The sequence below is a fragment of the Balearica regulorum genome, chromosome Z (genome assembly GCF_011004875.1).
Source record: "Balearica regulorum gibbericeps isolate bBalReg1 chromosome Z, bBalReg1.pri, whole genome shotgun sequence".
Classification (NCBI taxonomy): Eukaryota; Metazoa; Chordata; class Aves; order Gruiformes; family Gruidae; genus Balearica; species Balearica regulorum.
The window spans coordinates 72148768-72175905 of NC_046220.1; the positions used below are offsets into that span (position 1 = coordinate 72148768).

At 42.3% G+C, this 27138-nt stretch overlaps 1 protein-coding gene across 5 annotated transcripts; it reads left to right on the forward strand.

Moving 5' to 3' along the window:
* On the forward strand, nucleotides 1-27138 carry DAB2 (DAB adaptor protein 2). 5 transcript variants are annotated; one of them, XM_075739958.1, is made up of 15 exons: nucleotides 1-168; nucleotides 13425-13544; nucleotides 14666-14805; nucleotides 15551-15649; nucleotides 15967-16098; nucleotides 18133-18216; nucleotides 18454-18477; nucleotides 18745-18792; nucleotides 18974-19036; nucleotides 20794-21429; nucleotides 22248-22392; nucleotides 22994-23521; nucleotides 24005-24096; nucleotides 24909-24976; nucleotides 25681-27138. In XM_075739958.1, the coding sequence occupies exons 2-14, from the start codon at nucleotides 13451-13453 to the stop codon at nucleotides 24969-24971; spliced, it is 2148 nt and encodes a 715-aa protein (XP_075596073.1). In that variant the 5' UTR covers nucleotides 1-168; nucleotides 13425-13450; the 3' UTR covers nucleotides 24972-24976; nucleotides 25681-27138. The 5 variants fall into 5 exon arrangements, with proteins under 5 accessions (XP_075596073.1, XP_075596075.1, XP_075596076.1 ...); XM_075739960.1 differs by having other exon boundaries at nucleotides 24912-24976; XM_075739959.1 differs by having other exon boundaries at nucleotides 34-168; nucleotides 18133-18220; nucleotides 18461-18477.

Consider the following 27138-nt stretch of genomic DNA (forward strand, 5'->3'; position numbering starts at 1 on the left):
TGGGTAGTCCTCAGCTGCCAGCATCTGATTAAAACCATATCTCTCGCTGTGAGTGGCTAACTAATCTCAAGGCGAGAGTACAACTGAATATTTAACCGGGCCCCCGGTCCCAGCCAGGCTACCGGCTGCAGTCGTCGGATCATGCACGGAGCAGCACGGATCTAGCCTGTAAGTAGCTTTGCGATGCGGGGCTCGGCTCTTGCAAAGCTTACGGGGGAGGGGGGGCTGCTGTCACCGGGGAAAAAGGGGAGGGTGGGGATGGTTTTTTGGTTTTTTTTCCTCTCCCCCCTTTTTTCTCCCCCCCCAACCCTCCTTTCCCTCTTCCCCCCCGAGGACGTGACAGCCGGTGCCCGCGGTGGGGACTAACAAAGATGAGGCGCCGGGAGAAGGGCGCTCTAGCCGCGGCCGGGCTGGGGCTCAGCCTGACGGCCGCTCGCATCTCGCAGCGGCAAAAGGCGCCGGCGGGGCTGCGCCTCGCCGCCGAAAGCCGGAGAGGTCGCGGCGCTGGCCGGGCCCTGCCAGTGCTTGGAACGGCCCCGGCCTCCCAGAGGAGTCTCGGCCGCGCCGCGGGTGCGGTGGGGGGTAGCTCGGCGCTGCCCGAGCCGGACTGCGGGGGAATGCGTCCCGGCTGGGGCGGGGTGAAAGCCGCCTGCATCCTGCACCGGGCTCTGGCAGGGCCGGCGCCCTGGGGAAGCTTGGGTGCAAAGCAAAATAAATGTGTGTTTTCGTTTTTGAGGAGGGAAGTAAGAAAAAAAACAACCCAACACTAAATTTCAGATAAATTACTAATATGAAAGAATATCTCTAGTAGCAGAGAGGAGGAAAAAGTTAGGATGCTGTGAAGCAGGGATGGGGTTTTGGTTTTGTTTTAGATCCTTGCCAGGCATCCCTCTGTTTGCTGGTGAATTTCAGGATGCTGCTTGTGTCTGTGCTAAATATGTGTACTTAAGGATGTCCAGGACTAACTGGAATGAGTCTTTTACCCTGTCAGAGAAACTGACTTCTCAGCTGATGAGACTTAAAGTCTAATGATCATCATATGATGACACTTACGTTGGGGCAGTGCCTGTGCTCTGAGCAGTAACATAAAGGCAGGTGTTGCCAATACAGCTGGCCCTCCCTGTAGCAGACCTTCTACCCCTCTGATAAGCTGAGGCTGGTTACTTGAGCACTTACTATGGAAGCATGTAAATCCACTAGTAAGGTAGGATTAACCTGATTTGGGGGGGTTGGTGAGGAATTATTTTAATCTTCTCTTAATGAAAGCAGTTGCCTTTAAAATGCTGTATTTTTTGCCTCAAACTCTTCTGTAACTTCCATAAACAAGGCTGCCCAAAATGTACTAAATCTGAGAGTGGGTAGGCTTAGATTTACCCATTGTATGCTAAGGAATGGGCATAAGTATGCTTAGGGATGGGAACACCTGTGTAGATAGCAAAATAGAGATGTGGATCCAATTAGAGAAAAGTAATTATGAAGCTATGTATTCTGGCTGGCTGTGAAGACTTACCAGGCACTAGTAAATTGAAAATATGTTCTTGTGTCTGATAGTGACCTGTTAGGCAGTTATAATGCTAGCAGGTCTTTCAATCAGCTTCCATTAGGACCTTCTAGGAGGTGGGTAAGGCAGTAGATGGCTAATTGGAAAGGTGAATCAGAATCCGAAGAAAACCCTTTCAGCTGACAAGGGGATTGCCTGAGGCAGTCATCCACCCTGTTCAAAGAATCATTGCATTTGCATCCAATGCAATGTTTTTTAAGGCATAATCAAGTTTCCAAAATTCTGAGTGGTCTGAGGATGTGGTCAAGTCTAAAGCAGAAATTTCTATTAATAGTAACTCACTAGAGCTTGCATTTGGAGGAGGAGAACCAAGTGGCAGAAATGGTAAGGTGGATAACAGTGCTAAATGAGTGTTAGGTGAACCATCAGAACAGAAGCTTAACTAGCAAACCTCATGACTTGGAGTACAGGAAGGCTCAGGGTAAAGTGGAGTGAACGCCAGGTGCTCCACATCTTAAGTGAAGAGCTGGTTCTGCTGAGGGGAATCTAACTGGGTCTTGGGTGCTTGTCACAGGAGACTGGGAGAATGATGAGCACTAGTCTGATAGTCCTGTGACTTAACAATACTTCTCATTTCTTATGCTCTTACTTCAAAGAAAGCTATTGGCTGAGTACCAGAGGCCATGCTCAGCGCTATTATTTTGAAAGATCGGCCAAATGCCAAAAATCTGGCATCAGTTTCTTTTTGTGAAGGTAGAGATGGTTACCCATTCTAACATGTGCCTTCTGTGATGTTTCCAAGTATCTCTATACATCTGCAGTACACAACCCACTTTCTCACTGAGAAGAGCATTACTTGTCAGAGTCCCTGCATAACCCTGTTATCAGAAACTGCAGACCAGTAGCAGCTATGGATATACTTCTTGCTTAAGGTCTTTGTCACAAGCAGATATGGAAAGAAGCACTCTAACCAGGTGAATATAATACATGAAAAGGGTGGAAAAAAGAACTCGTAAGAGTTTTGTCTCTGTGGGAGAGCAAATAAATGCACTTAGTGTCAATGAAGGGGGAATCAGGGGCTGGTGTCTAGACAGGATGTTTAGGATAAAAACCATAGCTGGAGATATGAAGTAAATGCAAGTGCATAATATGCTGTACTCATTGAGTATTGTTGCCAAACCTACCGATCTTTCTCTCCTATTGATGCTCTTCTCTCCTGGTGAACTTTACACTGCTAGGACATTTGTGTGACCCGCTGGGTTAACACAGTTCTTGGGAATGTTTGTGGACTTTATTCAGCAAGGCTAGCAATATGTGAGTGCTACAGAAGCATAAATTTACTTAGACAATGAAGCAATAAATTCCACATCCAGAGAAAGCCAGCTTGTTCTGGAAGCAGTAGTGATGGTGGAAATCCTGCTTGCTTGCTGGCTAGATTCTGTCAAAATAAATGATGAAGAGGTAGCATGAAGGTAACTTGTAATCTGCAAGCATTTTGGAGAAAAACCTAGATCTTGCATGTAGACTAAGGGATTATTAGTGGGATCAAGACTCTACCCCCTGGGGAGGGGGAATGCTAACTCTTAATGAGCTTCTGCTGTGAAACACAACCAAGCATAAGCCACTACTCATCTACCTCAGCATGCATTCCACAGAAATACAACTTGGGGTTGTGTTAGAAGGATCAAATGGAATAAGATGTTTAAGTACCATAACTGACAAAACAGACTGACTTTAGAAACCTGATTTTTAAGGCTGTATCTGGGTTCAGGGGTCTCAGGGTTATAAAGAAGCTGGATGAAGCATAGTGGCAGGCCTAGTCAATAAACAAGAGGTACCAGTTTCAACAGGAGTAGCTTGTTTATACAAGCTGGACAGCTGAGTGCTGAACAAAGCATCCTCTCCCATCTAACTCTTGTCAGCACTGAATCATGGGGGCATAGACCATTCTGTTTTCCCCTTTTCCGAAAGGATGTGCCTTGCATATGCTATGGGGTGCTTAAGGATTAAATGTCTCAGCTGAAATGCCCTGCAGGCCTTTATTCCCACCTGTTTGTGTGATTATTTTTTTTTTTTAAAGGTTCATAGCTGGTGCATGTCACCTTAAATCTCAAAGATCAGACATTATAGGGACAATTAATGACAGACTACTGGCCTTGGAGCTGAATTTCCTGCTGCTCTGTCAGTTCATGTTGCATCCTTAAGCAGTAAGGTGAGAGGTGAAATACTTGATGAGGATTATCTCTTCAACAGAACAAGTCTGAGAGAGAGGATAATTGACCTTTACCTTGACAATCGGGAGGCTTCATGACAATGTCCCCTAGGAAGGGACAAGACAAGTTGCAAACACTAAGGATGTAGTGTTAATATTGCAACCTGTATTTCTGCCTTACAGACATCTTCTGTAATCTCTCAGAACAGGGTTATTCATCCTTTAAGGAAGGGCATGAAGGTCACTATATGAGTAAGAATGAGTTTTCTATTAGCTTAAATAGTATCTACCTGCAAACTGCTGCTAGCAGGGCTGATGGAAGATAAAATCTAGAGCAGGATAGAAGGCTGACACTTGTCCTTGCATGCTTCTGATGGATGGGGGGCATATGCATAATATATCATCAGGATCATCATAGAGATCAAAAAATTAGAGAGCCTGGTCAGGATTACTTTAGAGTCTGGATTTAGGAGCAATAATGTGAACTTCCTCTAACGTATATCACAAATATGTGTAACTACAATACCAATAGTGAAGTTACTGCAGAATAGTCATCTGTGAAACTTGACTAGCTATTTAGTAGGCCAGCTACTGAAAGAGCTGCAGTGGAGTTCTGAAAATCCTGGTTAGGTCTTTTTTTTTTAACATCTGGTATAGATCTTTCTGTACTACCTTTTTAGACTTGTGTCTTTAGTTATTCATTGCCTTTCTTGCTGCATATACAAGGGAGAGCTGGGGCCCTTGGTAATAACTAATCTTGAAGGTAAGAGTAACCTTTGTATTAAGCAGTATGCTTCATAATACCTAACTGAGGGCTGAAACTGCTATAGGAGAGCCTGCCCTCATGAGGTGCAAACAATTTCCATCAGTCTTCTAATAACATGTCACAAACATAACTTGTACCTGTTACAAGAGACAGTATGGAGTGACTCTTGTTACATAAACTTTTGTAGCAGTAGTTGTCACAAGAGGCAGGGTAGCTGTGGGCTAGGTGGAAGATTCTTCAAATACAGCTGAAATGAATGTTTAAGGACAGGTTTTGGCTGCTCATAGCATCATCAGGCTGGGAAAGCATACTGGGGTACGTGACACTAGGGTCATGACTACATGGTTTTAGCTTGGGTGAACACAAGAAAAATACAGCAAAATCCTGTTGCTCATACAGATACATCCGAACAGGTAGAGAACACTTACGGTTCAGCACAGGATATACAGAACATATGCAATCTCTCTCAGTACAGCTTGCACACACCCAAACTGTAAAGAGGGATAACTCCGCCAGCACTGGACAGTTAACAGCATGCAGCTGAAATAACCTATGATAACAGCTTCAATATGTGTCAAGTTCCTGCTCTGAGGAAGGGGGTGAAAAGCATGGCTATTGGCAAGAGTCCTTCACTACACTAACTAGCAAGAAGATCAGAAACAGTCCTGCTAGGCAGGAGGGAGTTAGGAGTACAGTTGGAAACGAAGTGTTTGAGGTGTTGTCTAGTTCAAACTAGTTTGCATCTGAGTAAACACTAGCTGCCTTGGTTAACAACTGCTTTGCTTCCAGGTTGTTTGGTATATCCAGTGAGTCGCAACAAGTAGTGACAGAAGATTGAGTGGTATGCACTGCAGGCACATGGCCTGAGATTCCTCATCTGGTGAGTAAGCAGGTGATGCTTTCCTGAGCAATAGCTAGAACGGCCAACTGAACTCTGGCTCAGGCACCACTGATCTATGAGGCTTCAGCACTGGAAACTGGAGTGAGTGGTATAGAGGAGCAGCACCTTAACATGCTGCAAAGCATGCTATCTTTCTGGAAGACTGATATGAAGAAACTTCTTGTGGATAATCTAAGTATATAATCTAATAATAAGCCTGTGTTACCAACTGAGTAGCTCTGTCCGGAAAGAGCATAGTGGGATACCTATCAATCCTTTTGTAAAAGAGGACTCTGGAGTTCAGATGCTGGTATTGCTCGTAGTAAGAGTGAAGGGGTTTCTTAATCTAAGAAATTAACTAATAGGTTGGAATGCTAAATGCTGAACAGAGATTGGAAAGGCTGATACAAAGACTTGTCGCAAGAAGCTGCGTTGTTCCTGGAACAAATCATAATTTGAGATGAACTAGTTCAGTGTCTGGACACTACCTTTGAACACTGAAGTTCCTGGCTGAAGAAAACTCTATCAAACAGACTGTGACAGTGCTAGTTCCCTTCAGCTTGAGATTAAGTCTTCAGGGAATCAGATAGCACTAGCTCATGAGAAGCATTTCATCTTCTTCCTTTAAAGTAAACAGAGGTCAATAGCTGCTAATTTATATCATTTCAAGTTGTGAGTCAGGTACAGCTTGTTTAAACTGGTCATGACTTCTCCTGAGCCCTCTGTTCTAATATTCCTGCAACAGCTGTATTTATGGCCATGACAAGTGGAAGAAAAATCCAAAATAGAGCTACTGTGATAGCTGGGTTGAAAAGTAACTGTTTATCTCATCAGAAATTATATTATCAAAAACATAGTACAATGGCAAAAAATGACAGTTCAATTGTACCACTTGAAATGAGTGACCTGTTTGGTTCCAGCTGTTAACCTTGTGATGTTCACTTGGCCATGATTCCTGTGCCTCAAGTTTGCAGAAAATACTTTGAGGAATATGGTTTTAGCAAGAACGTAGAAATTAAAACTCAAAGAGCTCAGAGGAGACTGATACACTGATATGATAAGAACAGACTGTTCTGTTCAACTGATGAAATAACAGTTGGCTGAAATGGTAAGATGTCTGGGTAGTTTCACAGGCATGATCCTGCACCAGCAATGGTACATGACAACATCTATAGCTGACATGACTAATTAGAGTACTAAGATCTTATCTACTTTGCAGTTGGTACTGGGGAAAGAGCTGCACGAAGGAGGTATTCCCTGATGTGTCCATTACCACACTTCTATCCTGTGAAGTAGATGAATGTTACCCTTTCCTGTTTCTCATTACTGGTCATGTATGATAAAGACAACTGGACTATGTGCTGTGTCCTGCAATATGTAAGTACAGTTGTAGCTTATTCCAAAAGGGTATTCCTGTTGGCAGAGGAAGCCCTTGGCATAAGGGTACATTAACACCTCAGCAAAGTATTGATCCATCTCTTAGGTGAGAGGACAGAACACCAAACAGGGCTTAAAGCAAGTTGCATGAAAATTTCCCTAAAGTAAAATCCTGTTAATTTAGAAATATTCTGGCCAACAGGCCAAGTGCCTGGCTTAACTGAGGCCATGATACCAAGCAAGTGATCTCCTAACCACAAATTATGTTTCTAACTACATACAGCCTAAACAGGACAGTTACACAGGTGGGTGCATCACTAACCTAGACAGTGGTGATTGTGGGAATGACAGATAGCTTCACTTGCCAGGCAAGGTAGGTCAACATTTCTTTCAGTTGTCTCTCTTACAATGCTAACCACAGGCCCTTGGGTTAGACTTAGCAGAATAACAGTCTGTGTTCAGTCATCTTTCTGGCAAGTGATGTTGCTCTTGCATTCCCAACTTGGCATAAACTGGAAGGGAACAGTTTCCAAGCTGTCTATGAACTCTCTTCCACCACTTGTCTTCAAGCAGGTACTTGTTATGTATAAGTGTGAATAATACATATTAGGTATAACCTACCTGTAGGTAAGGCTAGTATCTTTCATGTCTATTAGTCACCAGCTATGTGAGTTCCTAACAGACTAATTTGTTTGTTTTAATAAAGGAAATAAACTAATGGTAGTGCTTGCATCAGAACAAGCAGCTGGAATTTTCTATCTAAATCCTAGTAATCTTGTGTCATGCAGAAGTCTCATTCAGTTTGTACTTTTAGACACTGACAGATGCTTGAGCAATGGGTGTTCTAGTAATGAAACAAAACACTTAAGATAATATTTTATTTAACTTCTTAGCATGAATGATCCTGCTTAAAAGGCAAAAGTCTGAATAGCACATTCATGTTTCTGATTTATTAGTGCATGCCTAGTGCTTCTCAAGGCTACTTGGGCCACTACTGTTGCAGCAGAAACTAGGCAGAAAATGTGATATTTGTGCACATAGAGATTTGTTGTATGACTGACTTACATTTGCATCTAAAGGCTCACACAAATGCACTATTCTACTTCTAATGTGGGTAGAATGCTGCTAGTCAAGATAGTCCATTGTTAGTAAATGTATCTGGCTTTACAGCTTTGGCTCTTGCTAGCCATTATATGCATTGCTGTTTAGCCTTTAGTCTATTTCCTCAGCCTGCAAAACTGAAGTCCTGAATTCACTCAAGAGGATAGCTTGTCTATCAGCCTTCTGAAAACAGCGATTCTGTCAAGAAGTTGATGGCTGGAGATATTTCTAAGGATACATTGTGCAGGTCCTCATACAACCTTCTAACCAGAAGAACTTGACTGACTCTTCAAGAAAGTGTGGGGGAAGGGAACAACCTGTCTTGGAAGCACATGCAGTTCTTGAACTACTGTGCTTCCGGTTACTACTTCATCCTAACAGGCTATATTGCACTTGGCAGTAAAAGCTTCTCTTGTCCTCTCCTGGCCTCTCAGATTCCAATTTGAGGTTAATATTTACATGCAATGACTCTTTAAGCTGAATCATGTACTTGCAGTATGAAGGGACAAAGAAGGAGCACAGGCTGTGAAAAGGACAGTGTTAAACTACTGAGCAGATGTTTAGTTTATCCACCTTGACTCTGACTTTTTCAGTGTCCCTAACCTTTTCTCAGACAAGTTTTTGTCAACATTCAGGCAATTATCTTTGTCTGATGAGGGTAAAAAGCCTGTCTGTTGTATGACGATTATTGCCCAGTCTTTAAATCCCATGACAGACTACAGCCATAATGAAGATTCTGAATCCCTTGTGCACAGTAAAAAAAATATAACCATTAAGGATACCTACCATGTTGTCACCTCTTGCTCAAATAAGGGATAATTGTGAAAGCTTCTCTTATGGGAGACTAAATGTTGCTCAACAAAGTTGTTTGGCTTGTGCTTCAAGTCTTGCTGAGAAACGGGTATTTCAAGGATGCCTTGTCACTACCAACAGCTCTTGTTGTAGGGAGTTCAGAGAAGATACCAAGAGCATGGTATGCCCAAAGTCTTAAGAATGACTTTCCCATAGTAAATGTGTAGAAATAAAGTACAATGCTTGCATGGAGAGTTGGCTAACTTGAGACAGTAGGTAACGGCCCATACTTCAAGGCCTATGTGTGTTGAGGGCCTGAAATGGCCTTTCCCTAAGGAGTGATCAGTACTTGGTTTTTCACAGGATAGCTTTCCCTATAGCAAAGGAGGAAGATACTATTAGTGGTCTCTTAAGCTCTTTCTGGAGTAAATTGAAAAGTGGGTGAGCAAAATGTGGTGTGTATCTATAGATACAGGCAAGAATTTGGGGCATTTCTCCCAGGGTGGCAACATCCATAAATCTGCAGTCTAAGACTTCTGAAATAGTGCATTTAGCATAGTAGTTAAAATGGGCCATACAACTGCATAGTGAGTAATTAAGCTGTGGTGATAGCAATGGACTTAACTACATAGAGAAGATTCAAAAGGCATCACTTATCAGTCTGCTGACATAGCTGCTGTGGAAATGATCTTGGTTTTCGCTATGCCAATATAACTGAAGGCATGACTGTCCTTGCATAAAAGCTCATGCATATCTAGCCCTGCCATACTGCTGGCTGGCTCTTTTCAGATTAACTTAGAATTCAAGTATAATAGAACAGTTCTGGTCTCTTGTTGCCTTAGTCCCACAGTCTGAGTAAGGAAATACTAAGGGACTGAGTACTGTGAAAGGAAGGCTCCAAGCAAGGACTACAAACAGAAGATTTTAACTTCATTTTAGTTACTTGCAGGTTGAGCTCACCAGCATTTTCCAGTAAGATAAGCCAAACTTAAGTCTGACAAAGACCTTGCACAGCTTTAACTTGGGTCTAAGGCATTGAACCCAGAATTTCATGCTCCAAGCAGACTAGCAGACAAGCTAGCTCAAGCTATGAAATGTTGCTCCGCACTCCAGTGAAATTTTAAGGTAAAGCCTGGGGCAATCGTATCCTAGTCTGGTGGATTAACTAAGATGTCAAGAAGTAGTTACTTAAAATATGAACGTGTATTAAGGCAGCCTTTTTCTATCTTTGCATTCTTAGTTTCACTAATTCTCATGCTCCAGAGATATGATTCTCAAAGACAGAGTTCTCCAAAGGTATGATAAATAACTGTCATGTACAGTGAATCTCACCAGGTGATATGAGCTGTGCCAGACCTCAGCTAGGAGAGTATGTCCTGTAAACTGGCCAGAAAGCCCTCACTAACCTTCTCAAATTGCATTGCTAGCACTGAGAATGAGCTTCTCTGCAGTAAGACAGAGGGTATTTGCAAGGATTCAGCCAGACTTGTGTGTACGCCTGCCCATCTTCTTCCACCTTGGGGTTTTGTGCTGTCTGGCTCTATGCAACTAAGTGATCTGGTCCTCTGTAGGATGGAGGCAGATGGCAATAATGGAGGGATGATTAAAGTTTAGAGATAGCAACTGCCTACCTGGGTTTCTACCACTTTACAGTTGCCAAAGTGAGGTCTTGTTAGTGCATATTTGCTCCTTCCTAGGTTATTTGCTTATTCTTGCCTCTTTACTTCAGAGTGAGATACTTAACTGTGGCTGTACAACACCAGAACTGGGTGTAGTTCTACCAATTAAATTGGGGAAACAGGATCACTGACAGGCAGGACTCAGCGCCTTGAGGTGGTTGTTTCTTTTTTCCAGCATGGAGCTGGGCAGAATATCCTAAAGCTATGACTCAGCTCCTAGAGAGCATGTCTTAACTCTGTTCTTCTCCAGGCCTTTCCATTCTATTCTCTAAACAGTAACCCTCCAGATGGAGGTGGGTGGTAAACTAATGATTCAATCTTGATGCTGTCTTTTCTTCCTCTCTGTTTCTGAAGGCTTGATAGATCTGGGGAGAGGGTCATTATGCTGAAGCCTAAAGACTATCTCCACCCAAAACAATACCATCAGACAAGCTAGTCTAGTTAGTTTTAGAGCAGAATTCAGTTTGCTTCATTTTACCTGCTTAATGTGTGGTTTTCAATGGACACACTTCTTTTTAGCCTTGGTACAAGTGTCCTGAAAACTCCCTGTTGGCTGTAATAGTTTTTCCCCTTGCTCCTTTGTAAGAATGGGCACACAAACCACTCTTTCAGAGATAACACTTCCTAAATAACCATGACTTGCTATATCAACTCTTCTAACTTCTATTTCTACTCAGAACCACTTGAAATTTTCATAGCAACACCTTTGCTTCCTTGCATCAAATGTTCCCTAGCTATGGCGAGATAAGTTACTTAGAGTGGAACAGGTATAGCTGCCAGAGATTTTTCCCATATGAGCACTTTTATCTCTGTTGATTTACTTGATCAATGCAAAATGCAATTCACAATCCATATGGTCAGCAGCTAGATCTAGCTTTGCTTATATTAATAGTAAGTTCCCTAAAGGCCTCCCTTCTGTCTAAATGGAAATGGAGGCCTTCAGGGTGAAATTCTCTCTTAAAGACCTAGGAAGAACACAAATTCCTAGGTCAAGAATCAGTTAAGCATTGGCATCCATTACTCTGTTACTGGCAAGCTGGATGAGTCAGTCTGTAGCTATTGACTTAGTGATGAATTGAGGGAAGAGGGGAAGGCTTGAGTGAGAGCAAAACCCTGAAAGTAACTTCCAAGTAATGGATAAAGCATTAGCTGCAACTATGGCAAATGAGGAACAGGCTATTGAGAATTACAAGCTTCTAATGCCAGAGGATATACAATGCTTCAGCACTTGTATCTAGGTACATAGTAGGTCTCAAATGGTGTGCTGGATAAAAGGGGTGGCTTTGTCTGTGGCTGCTTGCCTGGATATAGGGGAAATTACTAGTAGAGGGTAGCCTGGCTACTTAATCATCTGAACAATCTTTTGGCTTCATTGGCGAACTGCATGAAGTTCAACAAGGCCGAGTGCAAGGTCCTGCACATGAGTTGGCACAATCCCAAACACGACTATAGGCTGGGCGAGGAACAGATTGAGAGCAGCCCTGAGGAGAAGGACTTGGGGGTATTGATTGATGAGAAGCTCAACATGAGCCGGCAGTGTGTGCTTGCAGCCCAGAAAGCCAACCATTTCCTGTGCTGCATCAAAAGCAGTGTGACCAGCAGGTCGAGGGAGGTGATCCTGCCCCTCTACTCTGCTCTGGTGAGACCCCACCTGGAGTACTGCATCCAGCTCTGGGGGCCCCAGTACAGGAGAGACATGGTGCTGTGGGAGAGAGTCCAGAGGAGGGCCACAAAGTTGATCAGAGGGCTGGAGCACCTCTCCTGTGAGGACAGGCTGAGAGAGTTGGGATTGTTCAGCCTGGAGAAGGGAAGGCTCTGGGAAGACCTTAGAGCAGCCTTCCAGTACCTGAAGGGGCCTACAGGAAATCTGGAGAGGGACTGTTTACAAGAGTATGGAGTGATAGGACAAGGGGTACTGGCCTTAAGCTGAAGGAGGGTAGGTTTAGATTAGATGTTAGAAAGAAATTCTTCCCTGTGAGGGTAGTGAGGCACTAGAACAGGTTGCCCAGAGAAGCTGTGGATGCTGCATCCCTGGAAGTGTTCAAGGCCAGGTTGGATGAGGCTTTGGACAATGTGGTGTAGTGGAGGGTGTCCCTGCCCATGGCAGTGGGGTTGGAACTAAGTGATCTTTAAGGTCGCTTCCAACCAAAACCATTCTATGATTTGCCACCCTAAAGTTCAAGGAACTAACTGCAATATCCCAGACAGAAGATTCATAGAACAGTTTTTGTAGCAGATGTGAATGTCCAGTTCTGTCTGGCTGGGTACAGATGATCTTCAGACCTCCATAAAGAAAATATGAGTCACTTTATTTGGTAAGTGTGAATAAATGCTTTGGCTGTGTAGGAAGAAAATATAGTGACTGCAGATTATTTTCTTTAATCTATCTTGTATCTCAGAGGCAGAAAGGGTCTCATGGCATAGAGGTAAGTCATACTAGTCCATAGTTCCAGTTAACTTGCAGGGTTTGGGGTCCTTTTTAATTAAAACCTAAGTTTACTTGATTACGGTTAAGACAAGGGGTTTGGGTTTAGGCTTTGTTGTGTTTCTTTTCCTGGAAAAGTCTGTCTGCAGCCTGAGGAATTTATTTGCTTTTACCTGTTGGGTGGTATAACCTCAGACTTCAGAAACATAAATAGGATCTAGTGGCTTCTCTTGGGTGTTTTGGTGTCATCTTCATGATGTTTGGAACAGATCCTAGCAAATATTTCTTGTGTTCTCTCCCATACTGTAGACATGCAGCTAGCAGTGCTAAAGGAGAATAGAGCAAAATACCTGAGGTTCTATAAATAGCTTTAAAGAGTAAAGAGCTAAAGGTTGACAGATTAAAATAGGGTGATGCAAGTACAGCCTGTGGATGTAGGTCAGTGTGATCTACTGATTAGGTATTACTGAGGTGGGAGTTCATCACCTAGTGGCCATAACTTCATGCTCCCTGTAGCCCAAGATGAACAGATGGTAAGTCAGACTTCCTATACGATCACTACTAAAACTTTCAAGCATTAGTGGGCTTCAGCATTCAATAGAACAAAACTGGACTAATATAATATTTTACCTTGAAGAAGAAATATTCTTATCTGCCTACTGACTGTTATCTGGATTTTTAAAAACTGCAGCAAGCACAGCTGACCACCATCTCATCATGTCTACTGAAGCTGATACTACTTCTATCAATAGCCAGCCTGAGCAACAGGCTCCACCAAAAGCACAACCTTCAAAGAAAGAAAAAAAGAAGGGTAAGAAATGCTGACCTCTTGAACACCTCCTCTAGTCAGTATCAATCTTTTGCATTTGCCTAAAACTAAGATCACTCTCACAGCCTAGTAAAAATAACTTTGAGGTTTCAAGCTGACTGAAATAATGAGTAAATAAGCTAGTAAAATAAATCAGAAGGTAGGCTTTTAGCTTGAGAGGTTTTTCATAGTTTTACGTTCTAAAGCTCTCAGTTCCACTTGTTAAATGAGTCATTTGCTGAGCCTGACAAGTTACCAAAATCCCAGAGAAGTGAAAACCTCCTGAGGAGGTGACCAGACACAGGACCATCCAGGTACCTGTCAATCTGAACCTGACCTCACTTCCTCCCCTCCCTCTAGGGAGGGAGTGATGTGCTGGACTCTGATACAGATTCTAGTCCAGAGAAGCTTGAAAACTCATTTAATGAGAGTTGTTGTAGATCAGAAGATAGATTTTTTTTTTAATCGATTAGGTCATGTAAATATAATTACCTCATACAGAAATACATACCTAGGTACACTCTTGGAGTATGTTAAGCATGCAGAGAAGAAAAGCAAGCAATTCTGAGTAGTGGGAATAGCAGAAATAGTAAATTAGCTAAAATCCCAACTGATTATATGGACAGGGTACCAGGACTTGTTGTAGAAATTATGGTGCTGATAAAAAGTTCTAGCACAGGAACTAGGAGATTCTTGCATGCCAAGAAGAGATCTTACTACATCAAAGCTAGGGGCTAATATCTGAAAGGCTTATTGAACATCCGGTATGGCCATGGGAAGTACCATTTCTGCTTGGCGTTTTGCTGAGCACTTATATCTACTTGGCTGTTGCCGATAAATATTTCAGTCTTTTATATGGCAAACAATTGTTCTGAAGTCCCCAAAAATATTAAGCACTGGGCTCTAGTCTTTGAACTGAGGCCAGATTCTGTGAGAGCAGCGTGACCTTAAAGGAGTAACTATCTTGCATGCACACAGTACTGGAAAGTCTAAGCATTGTTAGTCAGCTATACTCAAGGCACAGTTTCAATATGTCCTTATATGGTATATACATTTTTAAAAAGATCTCAAAACTACAACATAGACATATCTCTCTTAAAAACAAAAAACGTTTCTGTCTCCAGGGCCAGAAAAGACAGATGAATCTCTCTTGGCCAGATTCAAAGGTGATGGTGTAAGATACAAAGCTAAACTCATAGGTATTGATGATGTCCCAGAGGCAAGAGGAGACAAAATGAGTCAGGATTCCATGATGAAGCTGAAGGTAAGAGCTTGAGCTGGCATGTAAGGAACAACTTCTGGGTAGCCTTCAGAAAGCAGATCAAATAGTTGCTTTGGCACAACTTCAAATACAGCTTAATGGTAACATAACAGCACCATCCTAGATGGATGTTACTTCTAAAGCTGTAACCCCTTGTCCAAAGGACAATGTTTCTCTAATAGCTTGGGAATGCTCCTTTGGTTCTGTTGTAAGCATCCAGTGTGGACACTTACAAATATGAACTTGATAGCAAATAGTGAGCTTGGTTTTGGATGTGGAGGGAGGAACTCTGTGCAATTTCACGCTCACCTCTAAGCACAAGTTGGCATCCTGTGGCAATGGTGACACCAAGAGATATAGATAAGCCAAAGAATAAATGAGACCCTGCAGCAACAAGGATGATTACTTCTGGAGAGCAGAACGCTCACGTAAGCTTCAATGAAGCCAGGAAAGCTGCTAAGGATGCTGCTACTGCAGCACTCTTGTGAACTCAGATAAGAATTTTTAAAGCTCCAAGACATTTACAGAGGAAACACAATCTAGTTCTGAGGTATCACTTTAAACCTTGTCTGACATGTGTTACAAGAGGAATGCTGTTCTAACTGTACAGTTGCATAGGTATAAACGGACTAGTGCTAGTCTAGTCACAGCCACGGGCTCATGAGGAATATAAGGGAGCAAGTTAAAGCTCAGTCTAACAGAAGTATCACTAATACTTTATTCATCTTTTTTTTTTTTTTTTTTTTAGGGAATGGCAGTGGCAGCCCGTTCACAGGGTCAGCACAAACAGAAGATCTGGGTGAACATCTCCCTCACTGGTATCAAGATAATAGATGAGAAATCTGGGGTAAGATATGACTTATTCTCTTAATGTGGTTCTTAAAGCAAGTAAGTTACTTGGAAGCTAGACCAATCTGAACTAGATTCCTTATTGGCATCATCGGCCCCTTCCACATGTAAAAAATCGGCTTGTGAAATGGGTTGTAACGCTGAAGCCTCCTACCAGAAATATAGCCACATACTATTGTGGTTAGGCAAAGGTGGATCTATCTGAGTCTTGAACTGAAGTCTTCTAACAGTCTCAATCATTCCAACTACACAGCAAAGCAGCTATTAGGTCTCCAGCAATTTAAACCACTAGGGGCTTTTTTTCCCCAATTCTAGGTCATAGAGCATGAGCATCCAGTAAACAAAATCTCCTTTATTGCTCGGGATGTAACAGACAACCGTGCCTTTGGCTATATATGTGGAGGAGAAGGCCAGCACCAATTTTTTGCCATAAAAACTGCACAACAGGTATGGAACAGACACCCTTTTCCCCTTGCTGTTATATATGCTTGAATAATGCTGTTATATAAAAACTTAACATGTGATAAGGGTGTAGTGTTTTGCTGGTAGCCCTATGAGGTATAGGGGAATACCAGCACAGGATGGATAGACTCTCCTCATAGAGGAGGGCAGTAGGAATTGACTGTATCACCAATGGCTTTTATCTTTTTCAGCTTCTCTGTATCCAGAATAAGAACACTCAAGTAGCATTGCTTACTATGATTAACCTTGCTTAACATGTCTGTGCACCATGGAAGTCATTAATGAGATGAATGGAGCCATTATCATGGGCTTTCCTGTACAGTGGCCTGTTACTGTCAGTGAGAATGCTAAGTCTTGAGTCAAATAGCCAGAGCTTCACTTAGAATTAACAGGAATGATGTTAAAACCCTACTAGGTTAGTTCTCATGATGCTTCGTCTTGTGCAGCAGTGAAAACAGGCTTATTCAATTGCAATAGTGTTTCTGGGGCCAGTGAATGACAGGTCTGGCCCTCTTAGAGTTACTTCTGGGAAGGATTCTAATCCTTCTGTGATAGGCTTCGTCCATGCAGAAATCCTGTAGGCAGGGTTTGTCCCTCTGAAGAGAATCTTTACACAAGTAGTATTGGAAACAAGCTACTTGGAAGCTGCATAATACTCAGCAGTAATTTTTAAATGACCTGAACTTAATAAATGATAAATGTCTACAACTGAACTTATTATAATGTCTTTATAATAGTCACTGTAATGACCTGATGAGCCAAGACTTCAAAGCTAGTAATTTCTTCATACATACCACTGCCTGCTTTCCTGGAGAACCTGTTGGCAGCTTCAGACCCACTGCAGGTGGGACTGAAGGGCTCCTTCTTGGAGCATGTTACTACTTTAACAGCTGTCACACACTTTCCTAAGCCTGTGTTAGTAATTTATCAGAGTCCTGTGTTATATTGGCTTCACTGGAATTCTAGATGAAGTACAAAAGCTGTCTGTGCGTGCTCTGGAGTGGAGTTTGTTCTCTCAGAGCTTTTCACCATGGGGTGTTACTTGCCAGCGTATAAGCTTAGCCAAGCTGTAGACAGCTCTTGACTTGCTGCTAGCTGTTTTTAACACAAACTTGACTAGCTGAGGAGTAAGGACTTCTTCAGCTCTAGACTGCAGTCCTACTGTTTGTTAAAGTTGATAACTCTTGAAATGGCTTTTCCTGCAGTTGCTTGTCTAAAACCTTGATTAGGAGAGGATGATGCTTAGACATAAGCAGTGAGATGTGTTCAACAGATGCTCGGCTTGAGCCAAAAGTGGTGGCTGAACATGGGAATCTTTTGTCCTACTCTAGACACTGACATAGCTGCTATATGCCTCAAGCAAAAGTTCCAAATCAGTATAGCTGAACCTGCCACTATCATGGCAACATTCTCATTTATAGGTGTACAGGGAATGCAGTAAATTTCTAACTGTAATTTTCATCCTGATACAGATACCACTTAAAGCTGGTGTCTGCTCTACACATTTGAGGTGACAATAATCTTATCTTATGTTTGCCTTACTGATTTACTATTTGCATCCTTTTTAAAATAAATGTAGTATTAGCTGTGGAAGTTTTCTCCAGGATCAATGTTGGAGTTGGTAGAAAACAGATGGATGTAAAATGTTTTTCTTCTCCTAAGACTACCAGGGAGCTTGGATAAACTTTGCGCTTTTGAGGGGAACATGACCAGGACTTGCTAGGCACTTATGAAATCTTGCACTATAAGCTTTTTGGCAAAAAATAGCAGGCTTAGCACAAGTACAGCCACTTTCCCTGTGGGGTTAACAACAGTTCTAAGCTGGCTGTGCCCTGTTACCCTTAGATTCCGCATAAGTGCCCTTATGTTGAGACTAGGCAGTCCTTAAAACTCTTGCTTTTCCTGTTATCTCAACCTTACTGTTGCACCATTTAGATAAGTTTGGCTTGCTGCACAGCTTGCTTCAGTAGAAATCCAGGGAAAAGTAATACATGGCCTAAAATCTACATTCTTTTTCAGGCTGAGCCTCTAGTTGTTGATCTTAAGGACCTCTTCCAACTAATATATAATATGAAGAAGAAGGAAGAAGAAGACAAGAAAAAGGTGAGTAAAATTATAGGAACTGCATTAGTCTGCACAGAAATAAATGTTGCTTCATCTTTGGCTTCGCTTTTGGGCTCTTTGTAAGGCTTCACACTGAGATCTGTCTAAATCCAGGATCACTTGAAGCTATTGGTTGATAGGGGTGCCAGCAGTCTTATTACCTCATAGATCCAAAGTGAGAAGGTTTGGATAATCTATATGATGTTTAGGTACTAAAAGCCTTCTTTTCCTCTTTAGAGTGAAGAAGCCAGTAAAACTGAGGTAAGTTACTCCCACTCAGCCTCACTTGTTTAGGTATGCTGCTGCAACACAACTTTCTTTACTCTGCCAGCATTATGGAGGCAATGTCAAATGCTCAATTACATTGAAATGGGAGTAAAAGGTGCCTACAGAATTAATATTGAGTAGTAATCTCACTCATAATTCCTCTTTCTTTCCATCACTTGCTCTTTGAAGCCTGCAAGTCCTTTGCTTAAGGCAAGTTTTGATATTCTAATTACTGCTGACACTGTTATCCATCTGTTTCAGAATGATAGCGAAGCATTACCTGCTCATCAGGCTGACAAAATGAAACTGGTATGTTAAATTTTAGAACTTTATGCTGATGCCATTAAGGACTTCATAACTGACTGTCTTCACATTATGTGGGAAATGCAGTATTTATAGGTGTGTTTATAGTAGATCTGCATAATGTTTAATTCTTGCTCTTGTAAGAACTCTAACAGATATCAATTCTTTCAATATTTGTGGCTTCAAGGGAGTTGACCAGATGGACTTGTTTGGGGATATGTCAACACCTCCTGATATGAGCAGTCCCACAGTAAGTAGAATCTAGCTTAGCTGTCTTGGCTTTTGCTTTGAGAGTAAACTTAGTCCTAGTAATAAGATCTGGTTTTACTTTGTTAGTCTCGGTGCAACCAGAAACAAAGACATTTGTCTAGCTGTCATCAGTGTACTAGTGTCTTAGGGCTCCAATATCTACTTACTAACTAGAGCAGCTAATGTCATTCTTATCCAGCAGAGTTCACTTGAGACTGCATGACACCCTCCACTAGACCATGTTGCCCAAAGCCCCGTCCAACCTGGCCTTGAACACTTCCAGGGAGGGGGCATCCACAGCTTCTCTGGGCAACCTGTTCTAGTGCCTCACCACCCTCACAGGGAAGAATTTCTTCCTAACATCTAATCTAAATCGACCCTCCTTCAGCTTAACCCGTTACCTGTTGTCCTATCACTACACACCCTTGTAAACAGTCCCTCTCCAGCTTTCCTGTAGGCCCCTTCAGGTATTGGAAAGCTGCTCTAAGGTGTCCCTGGAGCCTTCTCTCTTCTTATGTTAAACAACCCCAACTCTCTCAGCCTGTCCTCATAATGGATGTGCTCCAGCCCTCTGATCATTTCTGTGTTCCTCTGGACCTGCTCAAGCAGGCCCATGTCTTTCCTGTACTGGGGACCCCAGAGCTGGATGCAGTACTCCAGGTGAGGTCTCATGACAACAGAGGGGCAGAATCACCTCCCTCAACATGCTGGCCACACTTCTTTTGATGCAGCCCAGGATGCAATTGGCTTTTCTAGGCTGAGTGTACATTGCCAGCTCATATTCAGTTTTTCATCCACCAGTACTCCAAGTGCTTATCCACAGGGCTGTTCTCAATCCACTGCCCAGCCTGTATCCACATTTGGGATTGCCCCAACCCACGTGCAGGACCTTGCGCATGGCCTTGTTGAACTTGATGAGGTTTGCACAGCCAACGTCTCTAGTCAGGTGTCTTAGAAATAGACACTAGTAGTACATGCCTCTGCTGCTGTGAGACCTACTACACTCTGCTAAAGAGCTTTAAAACTGAGGCTCATTTTAGGGACAAGTGAATCCTTAAGTCAGTCCCTCAGTGTAGACTCCTGGCCATTCTAGATGAGTAAGCCCTAGCTCAAGATGTGGCTTAATTCCACAAAAGTGTGCATAAACCTTGTTGTAGCTCACTATAACACCAAAAATCCTCCTGGTTTATTCTGGCACTGTAAGCCACCATCAGCCATGATACAACTGGTGCTGTCAATCCAGCTAGTGACCAAATTTTATCCTTCTATCACTTGCTTGGTGGAAAAATGACATGTTAATATCTTCCACTGGCAAATAGCTCTCCACTCTTACTCCAAAGCTGAGACTGCACCTTGAATTCACAGTAAGGCAATGGGATTTTACAACTTCTCAGAACAAAGAACTAGAACTCAAACAGGGGTTCTTGACTCAAGTGAAAGCCTAGGTGTAATTAGCGCAATGACTCTGCGGTCTATAGGCTGTAGAAGAAGCATCTGATATTTAAGGGATCTTAAGAGGTGCTTTTAATATGGAGTTTCTGAAACTAAGTAGCTGTGATTTTTACCACAGCCAGCAGTGCTTATCTGAATGACTTCTAAGATGAAGCTTTAGTGCAATTTCACTGTGACATTGAATACTTATTAGTATGATATATTGGATACTAGGATGTCTCCTTCTGCAGCTGTTTTCTCTGAGCTTGTGTACTATGCAGCAAGTACTACATAAAACTAACTTTATTTTTCTTTCTGAACAAATAGGAAGCTAAAGAGATTCTGTTAGTGGATCTAAATTCTGAAATTGAGACCAAACAGACTTTTACAAAAGAGGATCTCTTCTTGAATGGCATGAAAAACTCTCTTCCACAACCAAAGCCACAGCCACCCTTCTTACCTGAGAGTTCTTTCTCTACCAATCTCAGCTTCTTTCCCACACCTAATCCAGACCCTTTCAGTGATGATCCTTTTGCACAGCCAAACAAATCTGCACCACCTTCATTTGATTCTCTAAAATCTGCTCATCAGAAGAAGGAAAGCCTGAGCACCTTCACACCAGTGGGTAATGGTGCTTCAAATGGTGATATTGACTACTTTGGTAAACAGTTTGACCAGATTTCTAACAGAACTGGCAAACGAGAAGCACTAACAAGCCAGTGGCCACTTCAGAGTAAGTCACCTGCAGCAAGAGCTCCAAATGGAGTACCTGAGAGAGAACAGAATGGCTTTCTTAAAGCCCCGTCCAACCTGTTTGTGGAAGGTCCTTCTAAAGGAGTATCTCTGCAGAATGGAGTAAAGCTGGATTCTGAAAGCAATATCCAGCTCATGTCACATGAGTCTATAACAATTAGCCCACCGCCACAAAGTACCAAGCCAGGAAGAGGAAGGAGGTCTGTCAAGGTGAACAATGTTCAAGTAATTAATGGTGATATGCATGCTCTTAGAGAAGCTGGGTGAAGGAAGTATTTCTTCATACTGTGTAACTGGCTAAACAGCATCACAACACACTTACTTCTCTTCTACCTGCTGTGCTTACTCTAACCTCTCTGCAGCCATGGTACATTCTAACATTCATGAATGCTTTGTAGTAGCAATGTTCACTAAATTATATACTCTCTTCCTTAATGCTGCCATACTTCTGTAAAGGTCTGGTAAGTATGCTGCTATGTATATTGACACTTGATATAATGCCAGAACCTGTTATGATTGCTGTATGCTCATCTATTTGTGGTTTTGTAACTATGAGGTACTAGGCTAGCTTACAGAAATCTACATAGTTTCTCAGTACCTGCCTAGTGAGGGCAGTCTCAAAGATTTGCCTGATTAGACACAGGGTGGCTCTGGGTCAACTGCATTTTGTCTTGCACTCAGATGATACAAAACTCTGTTGCTGACCTTGCCACGACTGCAGGGGTCATGCAGACTGAGGAGGAATGTTTGGAGGGGTGGGGGCAGTGGGAAGCTCATAATTCAGTCACTTTAAGTCTTATTCTTCTGCTGTTGACTTGTGACTACTATATATTACTTCTACTTAATCCTATGCATCTCAGTTGGCATGAACAAAATGGTGTTTGAAACTCTTATACTTGGTCTCTAAAGGATACATCAAAGCTCTCTGCTCTAGCTGAAATAAAAGTTTGTAGCTCTGGACTAGGGGGTCTTGATCATGCTAGCATGTGTTCTGCCATGGCATCTCACAAAGCTTTTTTTCTTTCTAGACTGCATCGAATGACTTATTTAGCTCAGACTTCTTTGTGCCAACTACAGAGAGCCTTAGCTTGACCTCAGTGGCACAAACAGGACCTGTGCCACTGGACCTCTTCAAAACAAGTCCTACTACGGCACCTCCATTGGCTGGTCTAGGTTAGTTCACAAAGACTGGTCTTGTTCCAGTCTAAGATATCTAACACCAACAAAAGGGGTTCTAGTTTTCCTTTACTTCATGTGTAGAGCCATGTTCTTTAATTCATGTGCTGTCTGCCCTAAACTATTAAGTTCTGTGAAAAGAGACCTAAACTCTGCATCCTTAACTGGAACAGGTGGTTTTGGTTAACCTTTGACAGCAGATTGCTGCTTCAGGCACACAAGGTTCAAGTGAGCCAAACACAACTTGGGAGGCTAGGGTGACACTGCTGCACAGTATTAATAATCATTTACACAGAAGTAACTATATGACAAATGCACCTGTCACTTCTGTGCTAGGACTATGTATGTTCCTCCTTCTGTACGTCAACCTCAATTCTCTTCTTCCAGGGCTAAAATGGAGCAAAGTAAAAAAAAAAAAAAAATTTAACCCCTTTCTCCCTTCCCCCTGAAAAGACTTGATTTTTTTTAAGTGTAAACCAACAGATTTTTGCAAACAGTACATGAAAAGTGTTTTGCTGGTGTCCTCAGTGGAATTGATACACTCCTGCTTGAGATCTTCAGATCACTGAAGTGCTGTGTAACACCAATCTCCCCCTAGGTGGCTTGCCAGTAACTTCATCACCATGGAGTGCACAGACACCTGCCTTCACACAGGCTGCATCAGTCTTTCCTGGGTCTATGATACCTGCCCAGCCTACAGGATTTACTCAACCACTTGCCTTTGGTACTCAAGCAGTGCCAAGTTGGAACCAGCCTGCATCTTTTGGTCCAGCAGCCCCGCAGCCCTCTGGTCTCTGGGCACAGCCAGCTCAAGTTCCATCTAGTTCATGGGCACAGCCATCCAGTGCTGTAAATCCCTTCCAGAGTAGTGTGTTCCCACCTTCAACACTACCTGCTCAAATGCCATCTGTACTGCCATCTATGTCAACAACAACCAGCCCACCTCAGCCACCACCTAGAACTGCACCTCAGAAGGAGCTATCCAAGAAAGAGAGTGATGCTTTTATTGCTCTGGATCCACTTGGTGATAAAGAGATGAAGGATGTCAAGGAAATGTTCAAAGACTTCCAGCTGACAAAGCCACCTGCAGTACCAGCAAGGAGAGGAGAGCAACAAAACCTTTCAGGTGCTTCTGGAGCTTTCAGCAATTATTTTAGTAGTAAAGTAGGCATTCCTCAAAATAGCACAGCTCACGATGACATGGAAGCTAGCAAGTTTTCTGCCAAAATGAGTAGTAAAATCTTTTTTTTTTCTCTTGGATAGCTGTTCAGGGATTGGGATGTCTTTTCTGATAGAACTAAAACTGATTTAATGGTTACTGAAACAGAGTTGAAAGGTTGTCTCACCTAATGATGTTACATACTCGATCAATGTCAGTGGCTGAACACTGACACCTAGTGCCTAAACTACTTGGCTAGAATGAGGTAAACTAGGTCTGTCCAATATTAGAAGTCCCATCTAGCTTAAGTGTAGTGAGGGACAAGCAGGAGAAAATTGTGAGGTCACTCAAAGCAGCTTCCATGTGACCTTTTTTGTGTATCTAATTAAGCAAAGATGAGTACTTGATAAAGATGTTATGTGATTATAGCAGTATGTCTCTCTTCTGTAGAACCACCAAAGCCTGTTCCTCGACAAAGTGTGCTGCCAGCTGATGGTCTGTTTGAAAGTCAAGCTAAAACAGACTTTTTCAGTGCCTCATCTGTAAGTAGTAAAAACAAAGAAACAAAACCCACCCACAAATAAAAAAAAACCCAATGCACCACCAACAACCTCTCTACCTCTTTCTCCTTAAGAACAAGGGTGCCTGAGCACTGGCTTAGTTCTGGCTTTAGAGGCCATGGAACAAAACTTCTTGCATATCTGAGGCTAATAGTTAATCTAGCAGAGGGCACTTCTTGCAAGAAGGCTAACAAAGTATAATTCCATTTGGCTTGGCTCCATAGCCAGTTTCCCAACCTGCAAGCCCTAGCAGGAAGTTCTTCAGTACTGGGAGCTTCTACAAAAGACTGAAAAGTAACGTAGCTGCAGAAGTCTTCCACTTTGGTTATACTTACCTTTCTATGGAGTAGACTAAGCAGACTAAGTGTGGATGTGCAGCTCTTTTGCTGAACAAATGGGAGGCTCCCATGTTCAGTACCCTCCGGGGGAGAGAAAGTGGCTTAACCCCATCACTCCGTTTGGGAGACAGGACTTGAAGGCCTTGGACTTAAGACATTTAGGGTTTGGCTGAAACAGATCTCATCGTGCCTACACTGGCTCAGCTCCACATGACTGTTCAGTAAGCACACATGTATTTTCTGAAGGATACCTTGCCTCAGACTAGGGTAACTGCTAACACAGCTTTAGAGGCATTTTCTGTTGTTAAAGCAGTACAGTTAATATGTACTTAGCAGGGACTCCGTAGAATACTTTCTAGAATGTGTTTGCAACAGGAACTAACTGATATAGCCATTTAGAGTAAACCTGGTGAAACCTGGAAATCCAGTAACAGCCTATGATCTCTCTTTCCTTAGAAGGAATCTCAGAAACCACCTTCTGGTCCTTTTGGTGATCCTTTTGGCAACCCATTTGCATAGATCAGGTAAGTCTTCTGCTAATAAGACAACCTACTTAATTCTCTGAAATTGACTAAGAAAACCTTTGGCAAAGAGCTGGCTAAAAACTACACTAGCTTAACACTAATGCTCCTCTGAAGCATGGTAAACAGTCCCTAGAATAACACTTCTGCTAGAGTACCTCTACCCAGACTTGTAAATAGCTGCATTCTAGTTAAGCCTAGCCAGCTTCACTTTCTTAAAAATACAGATTTTATTCTTCCACAGACTTGTCTCAAGGCCACAACAGATCTAGATTTCCTGTCATTGAAGAAAGTTAACAAGTAATACGTGCTGCAAAACTCAGAGGCTGACTAAATTCCTTCAGATATCCCTTTAGGAAGGTGTTAGCACTCAGTGCACCATAGAGCTTTCTGAAGTTTGATCCCCTAAATAATTGTGGGTTTGTACTCTGGGTGAATTGGAGTAAAAATAGAATAACGGCTGTTATGAGAGCTTTTGTTACTAGAAACTCTCGTACCATTGACTACAGAACGTGAACTGTCAAACTAGCAAACCTATTCCTCTGCCACACCTCTAAGTCTTCCCCTGAAATACTGTTTGGCTTCTAACAGAAGACAAGTGTTGCTATTTATTGCTTTAGTTTTGTTCTCATTGGCTCTAAGCTAGTTAAAGCAATAAAACTGTAATTTGTAGCCACCCTAACCCTATATCCTTTTTCTCATACTAGGCATAACCAGAAAAGGACAAATGGAATAACTGGACCTCTTCTCAACATGATTTTTCTACATGTTTCACTTTGCTGTCTGCCACTCTTGCTGCTGTTCCATGATGTCTGTAATCTAAAACATGTCCAGGTGGATTGAAACACAAACCCTCAAAGAACATGCTGTGAAGACAGTAATTCGGGGCAAAGCAAATGGAGAGCTGGACTTGTACTGGAGACCCAAATTCAAATTGGTGGATGTTAACTTTACTTTAGTTCTTTGCAATCTTCCACTGAAAAGCTTAGCAACCCTAAGTCATGTGTCTTGTAAACCTGGTCACCCCAATTCCTCTTTCTGTAGCACTTACTGTCCTAAAATGTAGGAACTGAATGTGCCTTGGGAAGAAGTGTTGCCTCTGCATAAGGGAAATGAATTAGTAGCTAGAACTCCACACCTTAAACAACTAGGTCAGTTGCCTGTTAGCACAACAGCAGCCAGTTGTAAAGTTAAGTGGATACTACTCAGTTCTAATTGGTGACTGGACATATGACTTGGTCTCTGAGCCACAAAGATGTCAACTATGTGATGGCAGGGGGGAACCAATACTTGTCTATCTAACTAGTAGTAAAATTATCATTCTGCCATAGATGTGTAATAAAGGGACTGGAGTCTGTAAGAGAACTGCTGGAGTCCTGAGTACTAGAGTTCTACACTGTAGAGTCAGATAAGCTGAAATACTTCTTGCAGAACATAGAGGTAGTCATGGACATTAACTATTGTCTTGGTGCTAATATGGCTGCTTTTCAGGGAGGGAAATCTACTAGGACTTATTTTCTATTAAGGTGGCTTGGCAGACAAATGGAACAAGCAGATAGGCTTCTTGTGTAGATCTCAGTGAATGTCTCTAATGTTGCTCAGTTTGAGTTGTCACATGGTGTACTGTGGCATGTTTCCAGTATGTTAGAAAGCAAAAAGACAATCATGACTTCAATCCATGCCTAGATTCCTTGTGAAAAGATGCACCCCTTCTGTGCCATTAATGTGAGGTAGTCCTCCATCTCTTGAAAACCATACCTTTTCTGAAGAACCTCTTTACTAAAACATCTTTAAATCAGTTGGTTATGACTGACTGTTACAACTACATTCTTGGCCAGTGGTGATGGCTGATATGTTAGAGGTTTTTTCTGTTAATGCCAAGTATGAACTTGAAATACTATTGTTAAATCAAATGCCTAAGCAGTTGCTGAAATGGAGAGCTAAGTCAACTTGAATACAGCCTTAGTACCCAATTCAGCGAGTCATACGATTAGTCTTGTATATAAACTTCTCTTGCACTTTCTGTAATGCAAAAAAAAAAAAGCTATGAATTTAAGTATTTGTCTCAAACTGGAAATGTAGAAACTTATGGATGTTACACTGTTGTATCTCAAGTGATGTTACCTAATGACATTAAACAGAAGCAACTCTTCATAACAAATGAA

Coding starts and splice junctions, on each gene's coding strand:
- DAB2 (XM_075739958.1), top strand. CDS start 13,451: ATGTCTACTGAAGCTGATACTACTTCTATCAATAGCCAGCCTGAGCAA. Junction 14,806..15,550: donor ATTCCATGATGAAGCTGAAG/GTAAGAGCTTGA, acceptor TTTTTTTTTTAG/GGAATGGCAGTGGCAGCCCG. Junction 18,793..18,973: donor AGGCTGACAAAATGAAACTG/GTATGTTAAATT, acceptor TGTGGCTTCAAG/GGAGTTGACCAGATGGACTT.